Source organism: Hypomesus transpacificus, chromosome 2 (genome assembly GCF_021917145.1).
Source record: "Hypomesus transpacificus isolate Combined female chromosome 2, fHypTra1, whole genome shotgun sequence".
NCBI lineage: Eukaryota > Metazoa > Chordata > Actinopteri > Osmeriformes > Osmeridae > Hypomesus > Hypomesus transpacificus.
Window position 1 is genome coordinate 15,397,543 of NC_061061.1, and position 25,120 is coordinate 15,422,662.

Genomic DNA, 25,120 nt, shown 5'->3' on the forward strand with positions numbered 1-25,120 from the left:
ACAATATGTAATAGCTAATCCCAGACTACAGGATGCTATTTATGATGAGCAGGATGAGAGGACACCCTGGCACACCCTCCACTGCAATAATGTTTGACAAGCACTGTTGGCATGAATTAATTTCTTGACCATTGTGATGATAGGCAGTTTCATGGACTGTTTCGGTAAATATTGGTCCCCGGGCTCGTTATCATCATGTAAAACACTTAATTAAATCAATTAACACAAGTATATTTTAAATAGAACATTTTATGACATGTCGTGAACTGTAAACAGTCTCTCCTGAGAACTACAGAATAGTCATTCCCATCAAAGATTTGCAGCAACTTTATATACAACAAAGTGTTTAAGTGCTCGTTGAATCTTTATTAGACTATTGAATGAATTACACAAAATTGACCGGAAACAGGATTGGTAATTTATTTTTCATTACATATTCATTTATAACTTTTTTGTATTCATTGTAACATTGTTTCAAACTGACGAACATTGTTTCAAACAAGACAACCACATGGTCTTGCGTTAATAGCTCTAAATAATTTTTCAAGCGTTAAACATTTCAAATGAATGGCCAAGATTAACAAGTTAACTTTCCCAGCCCTATAAAACAACCTTCAGACAACCAATGGATGGAAGTTCCCATACAGACAGGTAGGCTGGTGCACAAAAAGGAGACACATCACAAAGTGCTGAAATATATTTATTGTTGATTATATGTATTATCTTGGAATAAAATGAAAAGATAAGGCTACATAAATGTTTGAGTTACATATTAGATCCTGTAGACTATTTATCATAGGCAAATTAACGCTCATATTTATCATCAACGCTCCAAGACCCCGCCCACTCAGTGATGTTGGTTGTCAAGACCCCTGATGGCATTGTGAAGTCATCTTTGGGGTCACCGTTGTAGTTGCCACAGATACCTTGGAGGTTGTCATAGTAACTGCTCGAAATCGTGACCATCACAAGTGTGCTCCAGTCAAAGCTGACCTCTAACCCCGCAGATGATTGGATGGTTCCTCTAATACCAGACATTGTGATCTCGATGTTGCCAGACTCGAGAATGACTGGGAGGGACCTGCGGACACCATCCACCTGGGAAATGTTGAGAAACAAAATATTAAAAAAAAAACCAAGATAGACATTTTTACAATCATCAGGAATCTAGTGATTAGCTTACAAAGCCCACCTCTACACTTCCCCTCTGGCCAGACAGGATTGAGATACGGCGGCCTAAGAGGTACACAGTTGTGGAGCGGAGGTAGGAACCTCTAGAGTTTCCCCGCAGCTCGTTCTTGGTCAGGATGGTGAAGTCAGTCAGGGTGGGGTCTTGTCTTGTGGTGTTGACCAGGGTGTAGGAGCGGGTGCCCTGGAAGGAGAAGAGGGTCCCGTCGAAGGTGGAGAAGTGTGGGTCTCCCATAACCCAGCATTCAGCCTTAGACAGAGCCTCACACACCGCCTGGTCCTTCTCCACCACACAGCGCTCCTTTTCCCTGCACTCCATGTCCACACATGGATCTGGACACACAAAATACAGAAACGTAGGTAAGAAGGGTAAGAAAATGTTTTACTTTATTAGAACTCTTTGTTAGATACTGCTTGTTGAACATAATGTGTTATATACTATGGACATGATATGCTGATTAGGAGGTCCTATTTAGTATGTGTGTGTTTCTGGACTGTTTGCAGCATTATTACTTTACACAGTCTGAATCACAAAAAAAATATTTTCACGCATACCTCTGAGGTAAAGGATAGGTTTACTTTGTCAGTCAGTTATTACCTTTCAAGTAGCATCCCAAGACTCCGCCCTTCACCCTACACTCATCCCCCTTGTCACACTGGTTGTTCTGACAGGTGAACTGCCCTGCTTTGCAGCTGCACACCTCTTGACACTCTTCCATCATCACCGACTGGCCGGACTGACAACGACAATCAACATCATTAACAACAATACTAGCTGACAGTAGGTTATTTTGTTTCGTGGCATTACGAGTGTCAAGTCACCTTGTAGTACCCCCCCTTTACCACACAGCCACAAGTGTCCATAGCAACACACTCTCCCCCGTCAAACACCAGTCCTTCATCACACTGACAGCCCTCCTGGCAGGGGGGGCAGCGGGCAGGGGCACTTAGGGAGGCACAGGTGGAGGAGCAGGTGTCAGAACACAGCTCATAGTGTGTTCTTGCTGGACACTGTAGGGCTGGAGAGGGGAGGGAAAGAGAGATATCAGTGATACAAAGAAGTAAAAGTAGGTCCGATCATTTCTATTGTCAATATCAAATGTGACTCACGACAGAAGGAGTTGTTTCTCCAGCTGATGACTGTGGCACCAGCCCCCTGACAGAGAGATGCATAAATCTGGATGTGTCGACACAGTACTTCCTGTCCCCCTCCTGGGAGTGTCAATTCTTTCACACACGCCTCATAGTAGCTGGATGGGGGTACTACTGCATGGCAGGCAGCGAATGGCCCCTGGCGTGCCCTGATGATGTCACAAGCCTTCTCTGACTCTGGCTTTTTCTGCGGCTCAGGTTCTGGACAGACAGACCCGTTACATCCTGTCTGACATGTGACCCCTTTCTCTGATATCACCCACCCAGCGGTGAACGCCCCCTCTGAGAGTGCCTGAGTGTCGTCGGGCAGCCTGAAGTCGTCATTAAGTTGGTTGTTATAGTTACCACAGAGACCAAGAGTAATGCCATTGAAGGTGGAGGGGAGATGCACTATAACCCCGCCCACGGTGTCATAGGTCACCTTTAGGCCGGGGTCTGTTACAACAACAATATTTACTCCATTCTGATTGACCAATACTTTTCCTTCACTTAAGGACAGAGGGAGAGGGGCCCTGATTTCATTCACCTATCAGAGGAGAAAGAGAACTTTAGCTGGTGTAAGGTGTATTATGTAATATAAAAGGACAGATATGAAAGAGAGAGTCGGATGAATGGATGGAATCAAAGGGATACCTACCACTACTTCCCAGACCAGTCCAGGAATCATGGTGATCTTGTAGATGGATGTCTGTATTTCAACCCTCCTGGTCACTCCCCCCTCACCAGTCTGCTGCTGTACTATCACAGTGAAGGGTGTCATCCCTCCATCCTGCTCCACCTCCACCAACTTATACACACAGTCCCCATGCACACTGAATGCACGCCCATCAAACGACTTGTACTCCCTGACTCCTCCCACATGGCAGGTGCTAATCTTTTTAGGGACACAGGCCAGTATGCCATCCCTTAACGCACACTCTTCATTGGCTCCACAGGTGAAGGTAGTGTCACATTCAACTTCACCATCGTCAGAACACACACAACGAGGGCTGCAGTGCCCCCCAGTGCCTTGGATGAACACCTGGCCGCTGGTATAATATTGGCCCTGGTACACACAGCCACACTCTGCCACAGGAACACACATGTTGTCGCTAAGCAGGAAGCCGTCATCACATATACATCCCTCTTTACAGGGGGCGTTGTTGCAGCTGTCATCCTCCTTTAGTTGGCTGCAAGTCTCAGGACAGCCTGGGGCACACACCTCGTAGTGGCTGTTGGCTGGGCATGACGATGCTAAAACACAGTAATACACACAGAGAAGACATACACAGTAAATAAGCTGAGGGTTTCAAGAAAGGAGTCCTTCATTCACCATGCATACAGTAACTGCACAATATGGGTGTTTGCTTTCACGTAAGCCCTTATGTAATGAAATAAGTAACCATAACAACAGTGACGGAGTCAAAGCCTCCATTTACAACTTTGAAAGACTTTAACAAGAAGCTAATTAAGCAATAAGCCCCAAGAGGCCGTGGTTTAACTTGTAATTTACAACAATGAGTGACTTCAATATTTAATTTAACTTATTTGAAAATGTTACCTTTCTGAATGTACTGTGTCAGTGTCACGTAACCGCTCATCTCACATCCCATTCGCTACTAAGTCAATCTACTTCAGACAGGCTGCGGCCAACTACATTATTTTCTTTTTTTCAATCTAGATTTTATTTGGGGACAATGACATGGCTCGATAGCTGGCTAGTCATGTTGTTAAACATACTGGCAAATTATAATTACAGTTTGGAGAATATGTCACTTTGATACGGTCATCTCACATCCATTTGCCATTTAACTCGCTCCACAGGCTGCAGTCGTACTGTAGCCTACAGTATACCATACTATAGACGGCCGATACTTTCGTGAAAATCTTAATATTGATTTTGGGACTGTGACATGGCTGGTTAGCTAGCAAATCTTCTTGTCAAACATACTGTACAATTATATTTACTGTTTGTCAACCGTACACAATGTTATTTCCTTTGAATCTTGCTAGCATTATGTTAGCCTTCGAGCTAATAGCTCAGCCAAGGGAAAACCAGTGAGCTGAGCGGACTTGAAAACATAAATTAATGTTTGTAAAAAAAAAAAAAGGATAATGCCCTTTGAGGTGTCCAACATCATCTGATAATGGACTCCGCTACGCGTCTGACGGTTCACGCCTCCGCATCGTCCATTATCAAGTGATATTGGACACTTCGTCGGGCATTATCCCATACATAGTGGACACCCCTGCAGCCAATCAGAATCGAGTATTCACCCAGACCATGGTATAAGCGTGTTTAACTCACGGCAGAGACTGTCTGATCTCCAGGTCTCCACTGTGGCTTGTGCTTCCTGGCAGGCAGTGGTGTAGGTTGTGAGGGCGCTACACAGGACAGATGCATGGCCTCCATACGCACATAGATCAAACACACAGTCCTCCAGGTAGTCCTGGGGGTCTACCTTGGCGTGACACTGTCTAAACGGGCCAGACTTGTCAGTTATCCGTCCACAGTACACCCCCGACTGATATTTCTGCCTCTGGGTTGGGTCACATTTTGGACACTGGCCCCCTGGACAATCATTGGAGCATCCCACAGCTCCACCCACCTGCCAGCTCGACCCGAAGGCAGTGGGATTGGGTGCTGAGCTTCGGTCCGGTTTGAGGAAGTCATCACCCGGTTGGCCATTCCAGTTCCCACAAAGGCCGGCGGTGAGGGCCGAGTATGAGCTGGGCAGTGTAAGAGCGACGTGGCTCCTCCAGTTAAACTTTAGAGTGAGGCCAAAACTTGTCCTTACCACGCCAAAGTAGCCAATACGAATCACTGACAACTGGCCAGACTCTGCCTCAAATGGAAGGTTTACATACTGGCCAAGTATCTGTAGACAGACAGAAAACAAAAAGAAAATAATACTAATATAGAACAGCATTCAGTCCAGTCAGCATTTCACTGTCTGAATGTCAGTCTGTCTGCCGCAACGTTACCTACACATTACAAGTTAAAGTATTTCAGAATTTTTATGAAATTACAATGGCAGCTACTGTTAATTTAAGCTTTTGTAATAAATAAGTCCTCAGGGTTGGTTGACAGAAGTTAGAGCACAATGCTCTATGTAGCACCCAGCTAGATTGTTAAATATATTGTTCTATTGTATTTCTGTAAAAGAAAGAAAAACGTGGGCTGGTTCAGTTGTCCCTGGTGTTTAATGACTTTTCTTTTCGTCTGTGTTGGGTGCGGACAGGTGTCAATTTGGTTCCAGGCTACTGAAGCCAATCAGTGCCAATCAGAGTTGGTAAGATATAGTTTTTTTGTTGGGAGGGGGCGTGAATGAGAAGAACAAGAAGACAGATCGACATCGAGAGGAGGAAGAGAGACGCTGAGAGTTGGGAGCGAGTTCATTTTTACCTGTTGTAGTTGGAAACGGGGGATTTTGTGTCGTTGGTGTGGCCCTGCTGAAGTGGGGGAGTGAACCAGCAAGATTCAGTAGAACTGTAGAAATGTGTCCACAGCTTACCATAAGTTTTCCAGGACTGTCGCTGCTCAAGGTCAGGGTATGGTTGAGGACGGTGATGGACACTGTCTTGGTGTAAGCCACGGCCTTGTTCCTCCCCCGGTTCTCGTTCTGAACCTGAACCTCAAATGGGGTCAGCAGGGAGCCTGTACCCACCAGACGGGACAGGACGTAGGTGCAGGTTCCCTGGAAGTCAAACCTTCGGCCATCAAAGGTGCGGTAGTGGGGGTCACCAGAAGCTTGACACGTAGCAAAGGATGTTGGATAGCAGTCTCTTACGCCGTTGCGTAGCTCGCACACTTCTGACTTCTTACATGTGGTGGACTCACACTTAGCCTCTGCCTTTCCAGGGACACACTTACACTTCTTATTACACTGGCTGTCGACCCAGAATGTGGTACCTGCAGGGTAGTAGCGGCCCTGGTACTGGCAGCCACAGCTTGTGCTGCGCACGCAGCTTTCCTCACTGAAGACAAAGCCACTGTTGCACTGGCAGCCCTCCACACAGGGTACCTTACACTTGGCTGGGGCGTCTAGATCAATGCAAGAAGCAGGGCAGGCCGAACTACAGGCATCATAATGGCTGTTGGCTGGACACTGCAGAGCTGGGGAGAGGATACATAAAGTTTATATCTGGGATTAGGAGCGTATGCAGCATATGACACCATCTAACAAGAGGACACTTGGGACCGGAGGGAAGGAATAAAGAGAAAAAACTTACGGCATTTAGCGTTCATCCTCCACTGGGGGCTGATCTTTACACCCTTGGCCAGACAGGCATCATCGTAGAGTTTCAGGTTGTCACAGAAGAACATTCTGGCGCCTTTGTTGATACACACGTCAAAGATACAGTTGGCAAAGAAAATGCTAGGGTCCAGGGCCTTGTGGCAGCTGGCAAACGGCCCGTCCGTCTTGGTCAGGATTCCACAGAACTCGTTTTCCCCATACCTTTTCTGGAGCTGGGGGCTGCATTCCGGACAGCTCCCTTTACAGTCGTCATTGCAAAATCTGTCTTTATCATCACCTTTCCAACTCTTGGCAAACTCAAGCACCGTGGGTAGAATGGTATTTAAGGGGCTAGTCCGATCATCTCCACGATCACCGTTGTAGTTTCCACACAGACCCCCAAGGAATCGGAAGTAGCTGCTGGGAACAGTAATGTAGAGATGCATGTCCCAGTTGTACTTGACCTCCAGACCAAAGTCAGTGGTCAGGACAGCATAGCGCCCTCTCTGTACTATGTTCAGCTTCCCCCCAGCCAGGCTGATTGGTAGGTAGATCAGCTCTCCGTTTACCTGGGAAAGAAGGGGGGATCAAGGGTTATGATACCACACATTAGTCCTCATCTTTATTTACCACAGACTTACCTGCAGCATTTGTTTATGCCATATTGTATGTCTGACCTCATATTTCGGAACATTTGATCTCTCACCTGCACCATAGACCTCTGACTGCTGATGACCACAGTCTGATTGTAGACAGTTATGGTCACTGTCCTGACATAGGACACTGTCCGCTTTCCTCTGTGGTTGTTCTTGGTCAGTACTGTAAATGCGGCCAGGCCCTGTGTCAGATCAGTAACTGTTGCCATGGTGTAGGTGCAGGTGCCCTGGAAGTCGAACCGATACCCGTCGAAGGTCCGGTAGTGGGGGTCTCCTACCGCGTGGCAAGTTGCCTTGGAAATGTGAACACATACACCTTTCTGGCACTCTTCCTTCTCCCTGCATTTGATGTTGTCACAGGGATCCGGGGGGGGAGTAGGAAGCGCTGCAGCTAAAGGTGGGCAGGGAGGGGTGACATAATGTTCACTTTACGCTTCTCGGCTCGAGAGTTTTAACAGAATATATCTGTTTACAGATATATATAAGCAATAAACAGTAATATTCCTGGAAATGTGTTGCCTGTCTCTGAAAGAATACATCTGTGTAAGTATTGTAAAGGTGTAGGATCAAAGAACTGAGTATGGCGTAGCGAAAAGTAACATCAAAGAATTTACCTGAGGAGCATATGCCTGAGGTACCATAGCCATCTCTCGATTTGCCTCCATAGACGTATACAGACAGAATTGAGTCTCCCTCGATGATGAAATGATTCTCTTTCTCACCCAGACTGACAATGCTCCACATGTACTTGTCATCTGGCAGGAAACGGTTCCACTGAATCTGGCCTTTTATTTGTTTTTTGCCTTTTTTGGTATTTTTGCCATATATCTTCACACTTTGAACCCCCTCCCGCAGTGATAGAATAACTACAGTACTGCGGAAACCATCCAGGGTGTCCACAGACCAATCACTGGCCGACTGGGAGGAGGGTAGGATGGAGGTCAGGAAGGGGTCGAATGGTTTGTTGTTGCTGTAATACATCACCATCACCTTCTTGTTACTTTGGATCAGCAGAGGAGAGTCAAATGTGACATGCTCAAAGAAAGTCTGGCCAGCCTGGAGTTTCTGACTTTTTGCGGACTTCCCCCGAATAACTGTCACCACTGTGCCATTCTCAGTGGCTAGGATGTGGGCCTGGTCCAGGGAAGGTCCAGTTGGGTGCATAGCAGGGACAAGGTAGGAGGTGGACAGGAGGTGAAGTGGAAGGAGCTGTTCATATACATGGTTGCAAGGGCCCTTGAACCAAGAGCACTGGTGCCCCGCCAAAACTGCCAAGGGGTGTTGTGACTTCACCTGCATCCCTGTCAAACTGGATTTACTTTGCAGCAGGTAGCTCTGATATGGCTTCAAGATCACATTAATGTTCTGGCCAGCCTTCCAAGTTCCAATGCCGTTGATTTTGACACTGGTAGGTGACTGAAAAGTGACTGTGTTAGGCAGGGGTCCGTTCACTACAGCTAGCTGCTTCTTGAAGCTAGTCCCATGGACAGGGGTGTAAGCCCAGTATTCTACCCCCAACTGATGGGACGGCAGTACTTTGGAGCCGTCACCCGTATTTGGGCGGGTGTTAAAGGCAACCAATGAAACATCGGCGCTTGAGGACACCTGGACAACGCTGAAGGAAAGGCCAGATTTTTGGAGCTCTGCTTTTCCAGGCAGCGTCACCCATTTGGTTTCCTTCCCACCTAGCATTACTGTGGTGCTGAAGGGGGGGGATTCGAGACGGATCTGCACTGTAGCGGGGATCCCTTGGGAGGTGATGGCCAGTTGCAGCTTATGACTTTCATGACCCCCTTTGTAGTTGGTCAAGAATGCTGTGATAAACTCTTTTCCCACAGAACAGCCTTGTGTCACTGCAGACAGAAGTAGGAAGACGGGGAGGGAAGAGAAGGAGAAAGGAAAGTGGAAGGGTAGAAAGACATTTTGGAGATTTACATTTGAGAGCGCTTAGTTTTATTGCAGTTCCCACAGGTTGTGAAAATCCTTGAAGGTTTTTGAAAAAAGGACATGAACCTTGAAAGTACTTGAATCCATGTTGATATATATACTGTATACATGTTTATATATATACTGAAAAACAAACCATGAAACCATATACCAAATATAGGATGTGAATATAAATTCTTGTCACTCACTGTTCTATTCAATACAAAACTAATGAATTTGCTCTTTCAAATGGAGATAATACTCTTGGGAGTTCAGTGAAATCCTGTGGGAGTTCAGTGAAATGTGGAACTATAATACTGATCCTCCCTGACAAAATCTGTGCAAATAAATGTATGCAGTGTATACTATTATCTTTCATCGAGTACAATATTTAGGTTGCTTCTTCAATTATCACACCCCTGTAAATCCATCTGAGCCATTTCAAAATTCAATTTACATTTCTTCCATGTTTGGTTTGTTAGCATTGCATTATCATTATTATTAAGACAAAAGCATCTTTGTTTAAATATTTTGATCAAATCAAAATGAATGTGTGCTGTTGACAAGCAGCAAGGAAATTCACCCATGCAATCTAGCTTTCTTTCTGTCAAATTAAAATACTTTGTTTGTCAAACAATACAACTAATTAAGTTAATTGTTCTGACATGCAAAATCATAATCATCAAGTTTTAAATGAATAAAGATTTGTAATTACAGTAAATCAACTTAATAAAAACGGAATACCAGTTGCTATCATATCCATAATGCTGAATATTGTTTTTGAAGTAATCACTTTATGAAATGTTTTCCCATTGCTACAATGCTAACACATTTTTACTTGATCCTAGCAATGTTTTCATCATCTTTTGGAAGATGTTACTGCTTTCAGGAATAACATTAGAGAAGTTAAAACTGGTTCTTACCTGAGAACAGTGCCACGGCAACACACAACATCACAGGCTTAATCTTCATGTCTGATTTATTGTGAGATAAAGGTCTCTTTTTGAAGCTGAGCCCTGTAATATATAATGTTTAAAATAGACATCAATATAATTTAAAGTACACATCAAAAGACAGGAGAGTTCAATATACGGTACACATCGAAAAACCGAATAGTTCAAACACAATCATGGAATCATACAACATAATAAATAAAATATTTACTAAAATACATACTTGTAGGTTCACAACAACTGTTTAACAAGTTTCAGAACAAGGATTTAATCTGAATGTTACATACTATAGACCATGAGTGCCCAATGTAGTAAGCAATACACTAATATACTTTTAGTAGTTTCCATGTGCTGCTTTCAGTTGAATAGGCAATGCACCATACACAGTAACTGTATTGTATCCAATGCAAACATGGCTAAACGTGTTCATACTATACCTGTTAAGGCTCTTTGCAGAAGAGGTGAGATGTACAAAGAGGATAAGACTCTTATATGGAGATGAGAACCCATCCTTCAAAATCCTAATAATTCAACAAGATTACTGCATGTAAGCATAACGTCTGTGCATATTGATTTAAGTGCTATTAACAAAGCACAAACATTGAAACATGTCACTCCTACTGATGTTTCAGGAAAACATTTCAGTTATTATAGACGGACCATAAACCATGCTCTACAAATGTATTTGCCTTGATACAGGATATCATTTAACCACATCCTAGATAACAAACTAAACAGCTAATTCCAACCTTTTTCCCAGAGAAGACATTGTCATATGCCATTTACACATATTCTCCATTTAACTGGCTATGATAAGGTTAAAGCAGGCTGGCACCAACAGATGTTGACATTACTGGATGACAGTGCTGACTGAACAAGACAGTAGATCAAACACTTCACTTTCATATCCAAAGGTGCTTAAATGCATGAGGTGAATGAGGTTCAGTGACAAACTAGGATTAGTCCGTAAACATACAGAGAAGAACTGTAAATATGCTCAGTGTTTTTACACAGTATAATAAAGCTTGATTGGTTGCACACATGGTTGCACATAACTTTAAACTAAAATAAGTACATTACATTTTTAGTTGCGACCAGCAGCTCTTTAGTTTGTTCGCTATGTCATTTGGTTGGTCAATTGGTCCACAAACATCCCCTGGTCACAGTTTTCACCCTTGGAGGCTGAAATTTGTGTCCCATAATTATACAGTATGATCAATAGTGGGGGGAACTGTCCTCCTGCCCCCCCATAGAATTACGCCTATGATATATACCATGGCCAAACTTTGTAGAAAGACACACCTAAAGAGACAGACATACTGTACACACTCAGAAATACAGACACACCATTTTGCCACATCCTTTTTCATAAGTTATGAAAAGTTTGTCATAAAGCTTTGCAGGAATTGTCATTAGATGCTGTCGTTTTAAATTCTGGTAGTTCTCTATTGGTGTGGGCTAGTCCACCCCCTACACTTCAGCTACACATTGTGAAAGGTATAATTTACATTTAGTCATTTAGCAGACGCTCTTATCCAGAGCGACTTACAGTAAGTACAGTAAGTCTCCCTGACCAACTCTAATGCTAATTAAAGTTAGCTAAACTAATACTAACCAAATAATATGACTTAACAATTATCAAGAAAGTTAAATTGAATACTCATTCTCATTATATTCTAAGCATTCAATGACTGTCTGCAATCTTTGACCCTCAGACATAACATTTTAAAATCATTTAGCAGATGCTTTCATCCAAAATAACGTTTCAAAGCAACACATCCTGTCAAATAAATATGAGATACATTTTAAGTACATTTATAGCGATATGTCATATATAATGCCGACTATGGCTGGATAATGCGAGCCCCAGTATGAGTAAAATAAAACCCCTCCTTAGTGCGTGCCAACACAATTGAAGCTCAGCTACAGAAGTGATTGTTCAGTTAAACTCCTTACATGAACTTTTAATCAAAAGTACATAAGCCACCTTTTGTAATGATAACATGTTTAGTATACTCAGGGTGTGTATTCTGTACACTTGTTCTACACAGAATGTACTTTTGGTGGATTAGGCTTGGTTGAGCATGAATAGTTGACACGTTTAACTGTGAAATTATGTCATAATAAGTCAACAACAAATTCAGAATTGTTCCTCAATCATTTGTTTAAAAAAGCTTTTAATAAACTTTAGTTGCGTACAATATATACAGCATCTACACACTATAACATATATTTAATACAAACTGAATAAAAAGTAACAAGATCTTAAAAATTAGGAAGGTACTTTAGTACAAATGGAATTGGGTTAATAATTGCCCTTGGCATGCCAAAAAAAAACACTGTTCTCTTTACCTCAGAATCTCGCTTCCAGTTGACAATCAGGTTAAACAGATTCAGGTCCTTATTAGATAAAAACAGACCAGACATGATCATGTCACTCCCTGGCCTGCCACCACAGATATCAATGTTCTGACTGGCACCAACATCAAAATAACTGTGAGAGGAGAGAAAAGAGGGGAGAAAGAAGATTGGGGTAGTGGAATGTAAGTATTAAAGTGTATTAACTTAATGTTCAAGATACAAAGCCATGGTAAGCTTCTTACTAAGGAATATTGGAACACATGGCATCTCCCAACAGGCTAGAGGAAGACATTTTTGTTAACCATCATTAGAATACCTTGAAATTACAATTACACAAAAACATATGGTGTCTAAAACAGACCTTTAGCATGCAGAGATGTTTTATGTTCTTAAAATTTTTGTGATACCTTTATTCATAAGGGTGACAATGGCAGAGGCGATTCAGAGTTTTAAAACTGGGGATGCAAAGGGCAGTGATTTTTTTGGGTGCTAATTATTACAGTATGACAAACTATGATAGAACATTCAACTAGGGTGTGCAAATGCATCTCCTGCACCCACGATAAAATCGCCTATGATTACGGGAAAAGGCAACGTCTAAGTATAGGAAAACGGTCATGGACAGACAAACTAGGAAATACAGGTAATCCAAGAGAAGCGTCGGGAATACAGGCAGTCAAAATCACGGAAGAATATAGTAAAGAGAACCGCTCGGTCTCGGTTAGTATACTAACACAAGACTTCGGAAAGACCATGGAGGAATGAGGGGTATGTGCAGCAGGGCTGCCAACTTTTCAAAAAACCTTGGAGTGAGGTATGGTGGGGGCAACCAAATTATTGCTGCAAAGCACCCCTGCCTGCCAGTTTAACCTCATCTGGAATTGTGCTCTTTATCATTTGGCTGATGACATCCACAACTTTAAAGACGTATGCTTCATGTTTTGGCTTCCCGCAATGTTTTTTGGGGGCTTGTTGTTTTGATCATTGACCTATGCACGTTTTGTAAAGTTCTCTCTAAGAAGTCGCTTTGGATAAAAGCGTCTGCTAAATGAATAACTGTCAATGTAATGTAAATGTATAGATGTTGTCTTTTGAAAGGAAAGTCACAAGAGAGCCTCTGCCTTTTCCCTCAGTGTCATGGTGCTTTTTGCTTTGGTCATACAGCTATGTAGGTGCTGTTGAAGACACTGCAGCCTCTCCTTTATGTCTTCTGTAACTTAGGCCACATTTGCCAATTACTTTTGTGACATATGCGCTCCACTACCTGCCGCTTTTTCTTTACTTCATAATGGAAAGACATTTGGTTTCCAGTCAATAAACTTCTCACATCTGCCTTTTTAGCCATTAAAAAGTAAGCATCTGCACTATTTTTGTGGGCATTACTTTCCTCAATCTTCTGAAAAACATGTTTCCACGCACTCATACCTCCCTTTATGAAAGAACCTGAACCTGCAACAGGTGCAAATGCCAAACACACAGAAAAGTACATAATCTTTTTTCATTTTGTCAACCATTTTCGATTGGTTTTATCCTTTCTGTGATAAACCTTTGTTAATTGTCGCTATACCTGTTGAGGATGATAACAAAAAAATATGTCAAGGTCATTTGACTGAGGATGAGCAAGATAAACTAATATAGGCCTATCAGTTTCCTCATCTTCACTAATTGCTTGTTGCACAGGGACTATCTGGCTGGCTGCTGTTGTCAGTGCGTGTCCACTACAGCGGAGCGGGAGCCGCGGAGCGAGTTGGAATATTCACGACTTTATGTAAATGAGGAGCGTTAAACGCTTGCTTTGGCCAATCAGATTGTTTTCTTGTTTCTTGTAACGAAGCAACCGTTCGTCATGGTAAACATTTCTCGGTTTCAGAGTTTTAAGATGGAGGAGAAACTAATCAGTACCTTTCAGAACAAATGTAGGCTACGTAAGGTGACGAGACTGAAATTGAAAGATTAAATACAATCAATGAGGAAGGTTATGGGGATCCTGTTTGTCTCATTCGTTCACATCTCTTGGCCTATAAAACCACGGAGAACATGTCCCTGACATTGTTGAACTACATGCGCCCAGCAGGTTCCCGTTTGTTGAACTCTGACAAGTGACAGTAGAAATGGCTCAAAGCGTTCTCCTTTTGAGATTGGGTATGCTGATTCTTGCTTTTGGATTAACAGGTAAGGATTATATTTAATTAACATTTTTACAATGCTACCATGGCAGGTTGAGTTATCATTGCTAATATTGTGTTAATTTGTTACGTAATTTAGGTTTACGTCCCATCTTTTATTATTGGATAGGCAATTAATTTTAACCAGTAATCTCTGCCATAACAATGGCAATGCGTTCTCAATGAAATGTAAAATAGACTATCATTACAAATCAGAGCAGATAGAAAACTGTGAACATTTTTGTGATGTTTTTACTTTGTGTATGTTTTTTTTTATATCTTAAATGTAAGTGTGATTTACATCAGAATAACGAATTGTGATTGATAAGTAATAATCGCACTCCCCCCTCCCCTTTTCCCCCCAGTAACTTCTACAGTTGTTTCACTGAATTTCACAAATCATCTGTTAATGTTTTATGTCGAGCCGAAGCAGATAGGCCTGTAATGAAATCATTTAAGATTTTTATAGCGTTTCGAGCAGTTTATGTTGAAATAGGTCTTGCTACATGGGGACGTTTGCTTTCTTTGAAAAAAAAAACTGTTCAAAGAAAGAACTATTAGTCTTCTAACCCCCAAAGGAATTTAAGATAAAAGTAAAAAAAAAGATTTAAATGATAGCATAAAAGTCACAATAATGCTAATAACTCATACTCCCAGGTGGACTTGTGTTAGTCCAATAAGATGAGCTGATGCTTAGAGGAGCCTGAGCAGTAAGTTGATTCGAATGTTCCATTCCGATGACTGTCTAACTCAGGGGTCCCCAAACATTTGTCTGCGAGGGCCAGATAATTTTACTTTCTTTATTGAGGGGCCGGGTCGGAACAGAAAATTACTTGGGCCGGAGTAACTAACAGTATTATTGTGGAGATTTTATTATGATTTTAAATGTATTCATTATGCTAAATTAGTTTATTATGCACCGTACATTCGTACATATCAAAGCATATATACAGCCTATTAAAAGAGCATTATTAATATTGTAAAAAACTTTTTTCATATTCATTGCTATTGAAATCAAAACATCTAAAACCAATTTTTTTTCATATATACAGTGCCCTCCAAAAGTATTGGAACAGTGAGGCAAATTCCTTTATTTTTGCTGTAGACTGAAAACATTTGGGCTTGACATCAAATAATGAACGTGAGACCAGAGATCAACGTTTCAGCTTTTATTTCCAGGTATTTACATCAGGATCTGATGCACAACTAAGAAAATATCACATTTTGTTTGAATCCACCCATTTGTCATGTGATCAAAAGTATTGGAACAGATATACTTAAAACATATTTAAGTGAATAAGACTTAATATTTAGTTGCAAATCCTTTGCTTTCAATAACTGCAGCAAGTCTGTGACCCATTGACGTCACCAAACTTTTGCATTCTTCCTTTTTGATGCTTTCCCAGGCTTTCACTGCAGCCTCTTTCAGTTGTTGTTTGTTTTGTGGGGTTCCTCCCTTCAGTCTCCTCTTAAGCAGGTAAAATGCATGCTCTATAGGGTTTAAGTCTGGAGATTGACTTGGCCAGTCTAATACCTTCCATTTCTTGCCCCTGATGAACTCCTTTGTTGTTTTGGCAGTGTGTTTTGGGTCGTTATCTTGCTGCATGATGAAGGCTCTGCCAATCAGTTTGGTTGCATCTTTCCTTAAATTGGCAGACAAAATGTTTCTGTAGACTTCCGAGTTCATTTTGCTGCTGCCATCATGTGTTACATCCTCAATGAAGATTAATGAGCCCGTCCCAGAAGAAGCCATGCAAGCCCAAGCCATGACATTACCTCCACCGTGTTTCACAGATGAGCTTGTGTGTTTGGGATCATGAGCAGTTCCTTTCTTTCTCCAAACTTTAGCCTTTCCATCACTTTGGTAAAAGTTAATCTTTGTCTCATCAGTCCATAAAACTTTGTCCCAGAATTTTCGAGGTTCATCTCTGTACTTTTTGGCAAATTCCAGCCTGGCCTTCCTATTCTTCTTGCTAATGAGTGGTTTGCATCTTCTGGTGTAGCCCTTGTACTTTTGTTCATGAAGTCTTCTGCGAACAATAGATAGTGATACCTTCACTCCTGCCATCTGGAGGTTGTTGCTGATCTCACTAACAGTTGTTTTAGGGTCTTTCTTTACAGCTCTCACAATGTTTCTGTCATCAACTGCTGATGTTTTCCTTGGTCTACCTGTTCGACGTCTGTTACTTAGTACACCAGTAGTTTTCTTCTTCTTCAGGACATTCCAAATGGTTGTACTGGCTATGGCCAATGTTTCTGCAATGGCTCTGATTGATTTTCCATCTTCTCTAAGACTCACAATTGCTTGTTTTTCACCCAAAGACAGCGCTCCGGTTTTCATGTTGTTTTCACCTCTGAATACAGTCTGCATAGACAAAACCTATCTTACTCAATCTGAACCTGAGTGTAGACATTCAGTGGTATTTATTGATTGAATAATGTATGTAATAGGACACACCTGGGCAACAAAACACACCTGTCAGTCACATGTTCCAATACTTTTGCTCACGTGACAAATGGGTGGGTTCGAACAAAAAGGTGATATTTTCTAATTTGTTCATCAGATCCTGATGGAGATCGAAGGTGGAGAAGTGGGGGTCTCCCATAACCCAGCATACAGCCTTTGACAGAGCCTCACACACCGCCTGGTCCTTCTCCACCACACAGCGCTCCTTTTCCCTGCACTCCATGTCCACACATGGATCTGGACACAAAAAATACAGAAACGTAGGTAAGAAGGGTAAGAAAATGTTTTACTTTATCTGAACTCTTTGTTAGATACTGCTTGTTGAAAATAATGTGTTATATACTATGGACATTATATGCTGATTAAATATGCCTATTTAGTATGTGTGTGTTTCTGTACTGTTTGCAGCATTACTACTTTACACAGTACCTCTGAGGTAAAGGATAGGTTTACTTTGTCGGTTATTACCTTTCAAGTAGCAGCCCAAGACTCCGCCCTTCACCCTACATTCGTCCCCCTTGTCACACTGGTTGTTCTGACAGGTGAACTGCCCTGCTTTGCAGCTGCACACCTCTTGACACTCCTCCGTCATCACCGACTGGCCGGACTGACAACGACAATCAACATCATTAACAACAATACTAGCTGACAGTAGGTTATTTTGTTTCGTAGCATTACCAGTGTCAAGTCACCTTGTAGTACCCCCCCTTCACCACACAGCCACAAGTGTCCATAGCAACACACTCTCCCCCGTCAAACACCAGTCCTTCATCACACTGACAGCCCTCCTGGCAGGGGGGGCAGCGGGCAAGGTCACTTAGGGAGGCACAGGTGGAGGAGCAGGTGTCAGAACACAGCTCATAGTGTGTTCTTGCTGGACACTGTAGGGCTGGAGAGGGGAGGGAAAGAGAGATATCAGTGATACAAAGAAGTAAAAGTAGATCCGATCACTTCTGTTGTCAATATCAAATGTGACTCACGACAGAAGGAGTTGTTTCTCCAGCTGATGACTGTGGCACCAGCCCCCTGACAGAGAGATGCATAAATCTGGATGTGTCGACACAGTACTTCCTGTCCCCCTCCTGGGAGTGTCAATTCTTTCACACATGCCTCATAGTAGCTGGATGGGGGTACTACTGCATGGCAGGCAGCGAAAGGCCCCTGGCGTGCCCTGATGATGTCACAAGCCTTCTCTGACTCTGGCTTTTTCTGCGGCTCAGGTTCTGGACAGACAGACCCGTTACATCCTGTCTGACATGTGACCCCTTTCTCTGATATCACCCACCCAGCGGTGAACGCCCCCTCTGAGAGTGCCTGAGAGTTGTTGGGCAGCTGGAAGTCGTCATTAAGTTGGTTGTTATAGTTACCACAGAGACCAAGAGTAATGCCATTGTAGGTGGAGGGGAGATGCACTATAACCCCGCCCACGGTGTCATAGGTCACCTTTAGGCCAAAGTCTGTTACAACAACAATATTTACTCCATTCTGCTTGACCAATACTTTTCCTTCACCAATGGACAAAGGAAGATGGGCCCTGATTTCATTCACCTGTCACAGGAGAAAGATAACTTTAGCCGGTGTAAAGTGTATTATGTAATATTAAAGAAAATATATAAAGAGAGAGAGAGTCGGATGAATGGATGGAATCAAAGGGATACCTACCACTACTTCCCAGACCAGTCCAGGAATCATGGTGATCTTGAAGATGGATGTCTGTATTTCAACCCTCCTGGTCACTCCCCCCTCACCAGTCTGCTGCTGTACTATCACAGTGAAGGGTGTCATCCCTCCATCCTGTTCCACCTCCACCAACTTATACACACAGTCCCCATACACACTGAATGCACGCCCATCAAACGACTTGTACTCCCTGACTCCTCCCACATGGCAGGTGCTAATCTTTTTAGGGACGCAGGAGAGCAGGCCATCCCTTAACGCACACTCTTCATTGACTCCACAGGTGAAGGTAGTGTCACATTCAACTTCACCATTGTCAGAACACACACAACGAGGGCTGCAGTGCCCCCCAGTGCCTGGAATGAACACCTGGCCGCTGGTATAATATTGGCCCTGGTACACACAGCCACACTCTGCCACAGGAACACACAGGTTGTCGCTAAGCAGGAAGTCGTCATCACATATACATCCCTCTCTACAGGGTGCCCTAAAGCAGCTGTCATCCTCCTTTAGTTGGCTGCAAGTCTCAGGACAGCCTGGGGCACACACCTCGTAGTGGCTGTTGGCTGGGCATGACGATGCTAAAACACAGTAATACACACAGAGATCACATACACGGTAAATAAGCTGAGGGTTTCAAGAAAGGACTCCTTCATTCACGATGCATACAGTAACTGCACAATATGGTTGTTTGCTTGCATGCAAGCACTTAAAAGTGTGTTTAACTCACGGCAGAGGCTGTCTGATCTCCAGGTCTCCACTGTGGCTTGTGCTTCCTGGCAGGCAGTGGTGTAGGTTGTGAGGGCGCTACACAGGACAGATGCATGGCCTCCATACGCACATAGATCAAACACACAGTCCTCCAGGTAGTCCTGGGGGTCTACCTTGGCGTGACACTGTCTAAACGGGCCAGACTTGTCAGTTATCCGTCCACAGTACACCCCCGACTGATATTTCTGCCTCTGGGTTGGGTCACATTTTGGACACTGGCCCCCTGGACAATCATTGGAGCATCCCACAGCTCCACCCACCTGCCAGCTCGACCCGAAGGCAGTGGGATTGGGTGCTGAGCTTCGGTCCGGTTTGAGGAAGTCATCACCCGGTTGGCCATTCCAGTTCCCACAAAGGCCGGCGGTGAGGGCCGAGTATGAGCTGGGCAGTGTAAGAGCGACGTGGCTCCTCCAGTTAAACTTTAGAGTGAGGCCAAAACTTGTCCTTACCACGCCATAGTAGCCAATACGAAGCACTGACAACTGGCCAGACTCTACTTCAAACGGAAGGTTTACATACTGGCCGAGTATCTGTAGACAGACAGAAAACAAAAGGAAAATAATACGAATATAGAAAACTATTCAGTCCTGTCAGCATTTCACTGTGTGAATGTAATGTCTTTTGTAATAAATAAGTCCTCAGGATTGGTTGACAGCAGTTAAAGCACAAAACTCTATAATCTTTATATCTTATATTCCTATAATTGCTTACAGCGAGATGCAGTAGAAATGCGTCTACAGCTTACCACAACTTTTCCAGGATTGTCGCTGCTCAAGGTCAGGGTATGGTTGAGGACGGTGATGGACACGGTCTTGGTGTAGGCCACTGCCTTGTTCCTCCCCCGGTTCTCGTTCTGAACCTGAACCTCAAATGGGGTCAGCAGGGAGCCTGTACCCACCAGACGGGACAGGATGTAGTTGCAGGTTCCCTGGAAGTCAAACCTTCGGCCATCAAAGGTGCGGTAGTGGGGGTCACCAGAAGCTTGACACGTAGCAAAGGATGTTGGATAGCAGTCCCTCACACCATTGCGTAGCTCGCACACTTCTGACTTCTTACATGAGGTGGATTCACACTGAGCCTTTGCCTTTCCAGGGACACAGCTGCACTTCTTATTACACTGGCTGTCGACCCAGAATGTGGTACCTGCAGGGTAGTAGCGGCCCTGGTACTGGCAGCCACAGCTTGTGCTGCGCACGCAGCTTTCCCCACTGAGGACAAAGCCACTGTTGCACTGGCAGCCCTCCACACAGGGTTCCTCACACTGGGCTGGGGCGTCTAGATCAATGCAAGAAACAGGGCAGGCCGAACTACAGGCCTCATAATGGCTGTTGGCTGGACACTGCAGAGCTGGGGACAGGAGACATACAGTTTATAGCTTGGATTAGGAGCGTATGTAGCGGACGACACCATCCAACCTGAGGACACATAGGACCGAAGGGAAGGAATAAAGAGCAAAAACTTACGGCATGTGGCATTCATCCTCCACTGGGGGCTGATCTTTACACCCTTGGCCAGACAGGCGTCATCGTACAGTTTCAGGTTGTCACAGAAGAACATTCTGGCGCCTTTGTTGATACACACGTCAAAGATACAGTTGTCAAAGAAAATGCTAGGGTCCAGGGCCTTATGGCAGGTGGAAAATGGCCCATCCGTCTTGGTCACGATTCCACAGAACTCATTTTCCCCATACCTTTTCTGGAGCTGGGGACTGCATTCTGGACAGCTCCCTTTACAGTCGTCATTGCAAAATCTGTCGTCATCATCACCTTTCCAACTCTTGGCAAACTCAAGCACCGTGGGGAGACTGGTATTTAAGGGCTAGTCCGATCATCTCCACGATCACCGTTGTAGTTTCCACACAGACCCCCAAGGAATCGGAAGTAGCTGCTGGGAACAGTAATGTAGAGATGCATGTCCCAGTTGTACTTGACCTCCAGACCAAAGTCAGTGGTCAGGACAGCATAGCGCCCTCTCTGTACTATGTTCAGCTTCCCCCCAGCCAGGCTGATTGGTAGGTAGATCAGCTCTCCGTTTACCTGGGAAAGAAGGGGGGATCAAGGGTTATGATACCACACATTAGTCCTCATCTTTATTTACCACAGACTTACCTGCAGCATTTGTTTATGCCATATTGTATGTCTGACCTCATATTTCGGAACATTTGATCTCTCACCTGCACCATAGACCTCTGACTGCTGATGACCACAGTCTGATTGTAGACAGTTATGGTCACTGTCCTGACATAGGACACTGTCCGCTTTTCTCTGTGATTGTTCTTGGTCAGTACTGTAAATGCGGCCAGGCCCTGTGTCAGATCAGTAACTGTTGCCATGGTGTAGGTGCAGGTGCCCTGGAAGTCGAACCGATACCCGTCGAAGGTCCGGTAGTGGGGGTCTCCTACCGCGTGGCAAGTTGCCTTGGAAATGTGAACACATACACCTTTCTGGCACTCTTCCTTCTCCCTGCATTTGATGTTGTCACAGGGATCCGGGGGGGGAGTAGGAAGCGCTGCAGCTAAAGGTGGGCAGGGAGGGGTGACATAATGTTCACTTTACGCTTCTCGGCTCGAGAGTTTTAGCAGAATATATCTGTTTACAGATATATATAAGCAATAAACAGTAATATTCCTGGAAATGTGTTGCCTGTCTCTAAAGGCATACATCTGTGTAAGCATTGTAAAGGTGTAGGATCAAAGAAATGAGTATGGCGTAGTGAAAAGTAACATCAAAGAATTTACCTGAGGAGCATACGCCTGAGGTACCATAGCCATCGTGCTTTTTTCCTCCATAGACGTAAACAGACAGAATTGAGTCTCCCTCGATGATGAAATTATCTTGTTTCTCACCCAGACTGACAATGCTCCACACGTACTTGTCATCTGGCAGGAAAGGGTTCCACTGAATCTGGCCTTTTTTGTGTGTATTTTTGCCATAGATCTTCACACTGTGAACCCCCTCCCGCAGTGAAAGAATTACTGCAGTACTGCTGAAACCATCCAGGGTGTCCACAGACCAATCACTGTCCGACTGGGAGGAGGGTAGGATGGAGGTCAGGAAGGGGTCGGATGGTTTGTTGTTGCTGTAATACATCACCATCACCTTCTTGTTGCTTTGGATCAATAGAGGAGAGTCAAATGTGACATGCTCAAAGAAAGCCTGGCCAGCCTGGAGTTTCTGACTTCTTGCGGACTTCCCCCGACTAACTGTCACCTCTGTGCCTTTCTCAGTGGCTATGATATGAGCCTGATCCTCGGAGTGTCCAGCTGGGTGCATAGCAGGGATAAGATAGGAGGTGGACAGGAGGTGAACTGGAAGGAGCTGCTCATATACGTGGCTGCAAGAGCCTCCTAACCAAGAGCACTGGTGCCCTACCAAAACAGCCAAGGGGTGTTGTGACTTTACCTGCATCCCTGTCAAATTGGAACTACTCTGCAGCATGTAGCTCTGATACGGCTTCAAGGTCACATTCACGTTCTGGCCAGCCTTCCAAATTCCAATGTCATTGATTTTGACACTGGTAGGTGACTGAAAAGTGACTGTGTTGAGCTGGGGTCCGTTCACTACAGCCAGCAGCTTCATCATATTGTCAGGCCCAGTGACAGGGGTGTAAGCCCAGTATTCTACCCCCAACTGGTGGGACGGCAGCACTCTAGAGCTGTCACCCGTATGATCGCGGGTGTTAAAGGCAACCAATGAAACATCGGCACTTGAGGACACTTGGACAACGCTGAAGGAATGGCCAGATTTTTGGAGCTCTGCTTTTCCAGGCAGCTTCACCCATTTGGTTTCTTTCCCACCTAGCATTACTGTGGTGCTGAAGGGGGGGGATTCGAGACGGATCTGCACTGTAGCGGGGATCCCTTGGGAGGTGATGGCCAGTTGCAGCTTCTGACCTGGGTAACTCCACACATAGTTGGTCAAGAATGCTGTGACAAACTCTTTTCCCACAGAACAGCCTCGGGTCACTGCAGACAGAAGTAGGAGGACGGGGAGGGAAAAGAAGAAGAAAGGAAAGTGGAAGGGTAGAAAGACATTTTGGATATCAAGATTGTTTTTAAATTTAGACTTTTTTTATTGCAGTTCCCACAGGTTTTGAAAATCCTTAAAGGTCTTAGAAAAAAGGACATGAACCTTAAAAGTACTTGAATGCATATTGATATATATACTGTATGCGTGTTTATATATACACTGAAAAACAAACCATGAAACTATATACCAAATATAGAATGTGAATAGAAATGTCAATCACTGTTCTATTCAATACAAAACTAAAGAATTTGCTCTATCAAATGGAGATAATACTCTTGGGATTTCAGTGAAATCCTATGGGAGTTCAGTGAAATGTGGAACTATAATACTGAACCTCCCTGACAAAATCTGTGCAAATAAATGTATGTATGTGTATACTATTATTATTCATAATTCAAGTACAATATTTAGGTTGCTTCTTCAATTATCACACACCTGTAAATCCATCTGAGCCATTTCAAAATTCAATTTACAGTTCTTCCATGTTTGGTTTGTTAGCATTGCATTATCATTATTGTTAAGACAAAAGCATCTTTGCTTAAATATTTTGATCAAAGCAAATCAAAATGAATGTGTGCTGTTGAAAAGCAGCAAGGAAATTCACCCATGCAATCTAGCTTTCTTACTGTCAAGTTCAAATACTTATTTTGTCAAACACGACAACTCAACAAGACGATTGTTCTGCTATGGAAAATCATCATCAAGTTTTAAATTCAAAAATATTTGAAATTACAGTAAATCAACATAACAAAAATTGAATAACGGTTGCTATCATATCCATAATACTGAATATTGTTTTTTAAGTAATCTATTTTTTCCCATTGCTACAATGTTAACAAATTTTTACTTGATCCTAACACAATGTTTACATCATCTTTTGGAAGATGTTACTGCTTTAAGTAATAACATTAGAGAAGTGATAATGTTTGTTTTTTTACCTGAGAACAGTGCCACCGCAATACACAACAGCACAGGCTTAGTCTTCATGTCTGATTTATTGTGAGAAAAAGGTCTGTTTTTGAAGCTGAACCCTGTAATATATAATGTGTAAGATAAACATCAATACAATTTAAAGTTCATATGAAAAGCCAGAAGAGCTCAATATGCGGTACACATCAAAAAACTGAATTGTTCAAATACAATCATAGAATCATTCCCCACTATTAATAAATAACATATTTACTATAATAATGGTTGTAGGTTCACTACAATTGTTTAACATGTTTCAGAACCAGGATTGAATCTGAATGTGTTACCTACTGTAGACCAAGACTGCCCAATGTAGTGTGCAATACACTCATGTACTTTAAGTAGTTTCTATGAGCTGCTTTCAGTTGAATAGGCAATGCATCATACTTCTTACTTCATACTACTTACAGTAACTGTATTGTATCCAATGCAAATATGGCTAAAAGTGTGCATACTATACCTGTTAAGGCTCTTTGCAGAAGAGGTGAGATGGACAAAGAGGAGAAGACTCTTATATAGAGGTTAGATCAACCCATCCTTCTAAAATAATAATTCAACAAGATGACTGATGCATGCATGCAAACATTTAG

General features: G+C 43.3%; 1 protein-coding gene and 1 long non-coding RNA gene across 5 annotated transcripts; one reads left to right on the plus strand and one right to left on the minus strand.

The window, feature by feature from the left end:
• Nucleotides 1-684: 684 nt before the first annotated feature.
• Nucleotides 685-25,059, minus strand: si:dkey-65b12.6 (IgGFc-binding protein). Of its 2 annotated transcripts, XM_047033160.1 has the most exons (14): nt 24,991-25,059; nt 24,500-24,592; nt 23,373-23,497; nt 7,828-8,941; nt 7,264-7,604; nt 6,553-7,126; nt 5,835-6,436; nt 4,628-5,198; nt 2,978-3,573; nt 2,299-2,866; nt 2,011-2,207; nt 1,787-1,925; nt 1,193-1,521; nt 685-1,098 (listed from the first exon to the last, which is right to left on the minus strand). In XM_047033160.1, the coding sequence occupies exons 2-14, from the start codon at nt 24,546-24,548 to the stop codon at nt 805-807; spliced, it is 5,499 nt and encodes a 1,832-aa protein (XP_046889116.1). In that variant the 5' UTR covers nt 24,549-24,592; nt 24,991-25,059; the 3' UTR covers nt 685-804. The 2 variants fall into 2 exon arrangements, with proteins under 2 accessions (XP_046889116.1, XP_046889115.1); XM_047033159.1 differs by lacking the exons at nt 23,373-23,497; nt 24,500-24,592; nt 24,991-25,059 and adding exons at nt 10,063-10,155; nt 10,530-10,615 and having other exon boundaries at nt 7,828-9,066.
• Nucleotides 1,345-22,554, plus strand: LOC124476243. Of its 3 annotated transcripts, none has more exons than XR_006957025.1 (3): nt 1,345-1,400; nt 17,202-17,358; nt 22,468-22,554. It is a non-coding gene; the product is annotated as an uncharacterized LOC124476243 (long non-coding RNA). The 3 variants fall into 3 exon arrangements; XR_006957026.1 differs by having other exon boundaries at nt 17,202-17,349; nt 22,468-22,482; XR_006957027.1 differs by having other exon boundaries at nt 17,202-17,345; nt 22,468-22,482.
• Nucleotides 25,060-25,120: the final 61 nt, after the last annotated feature.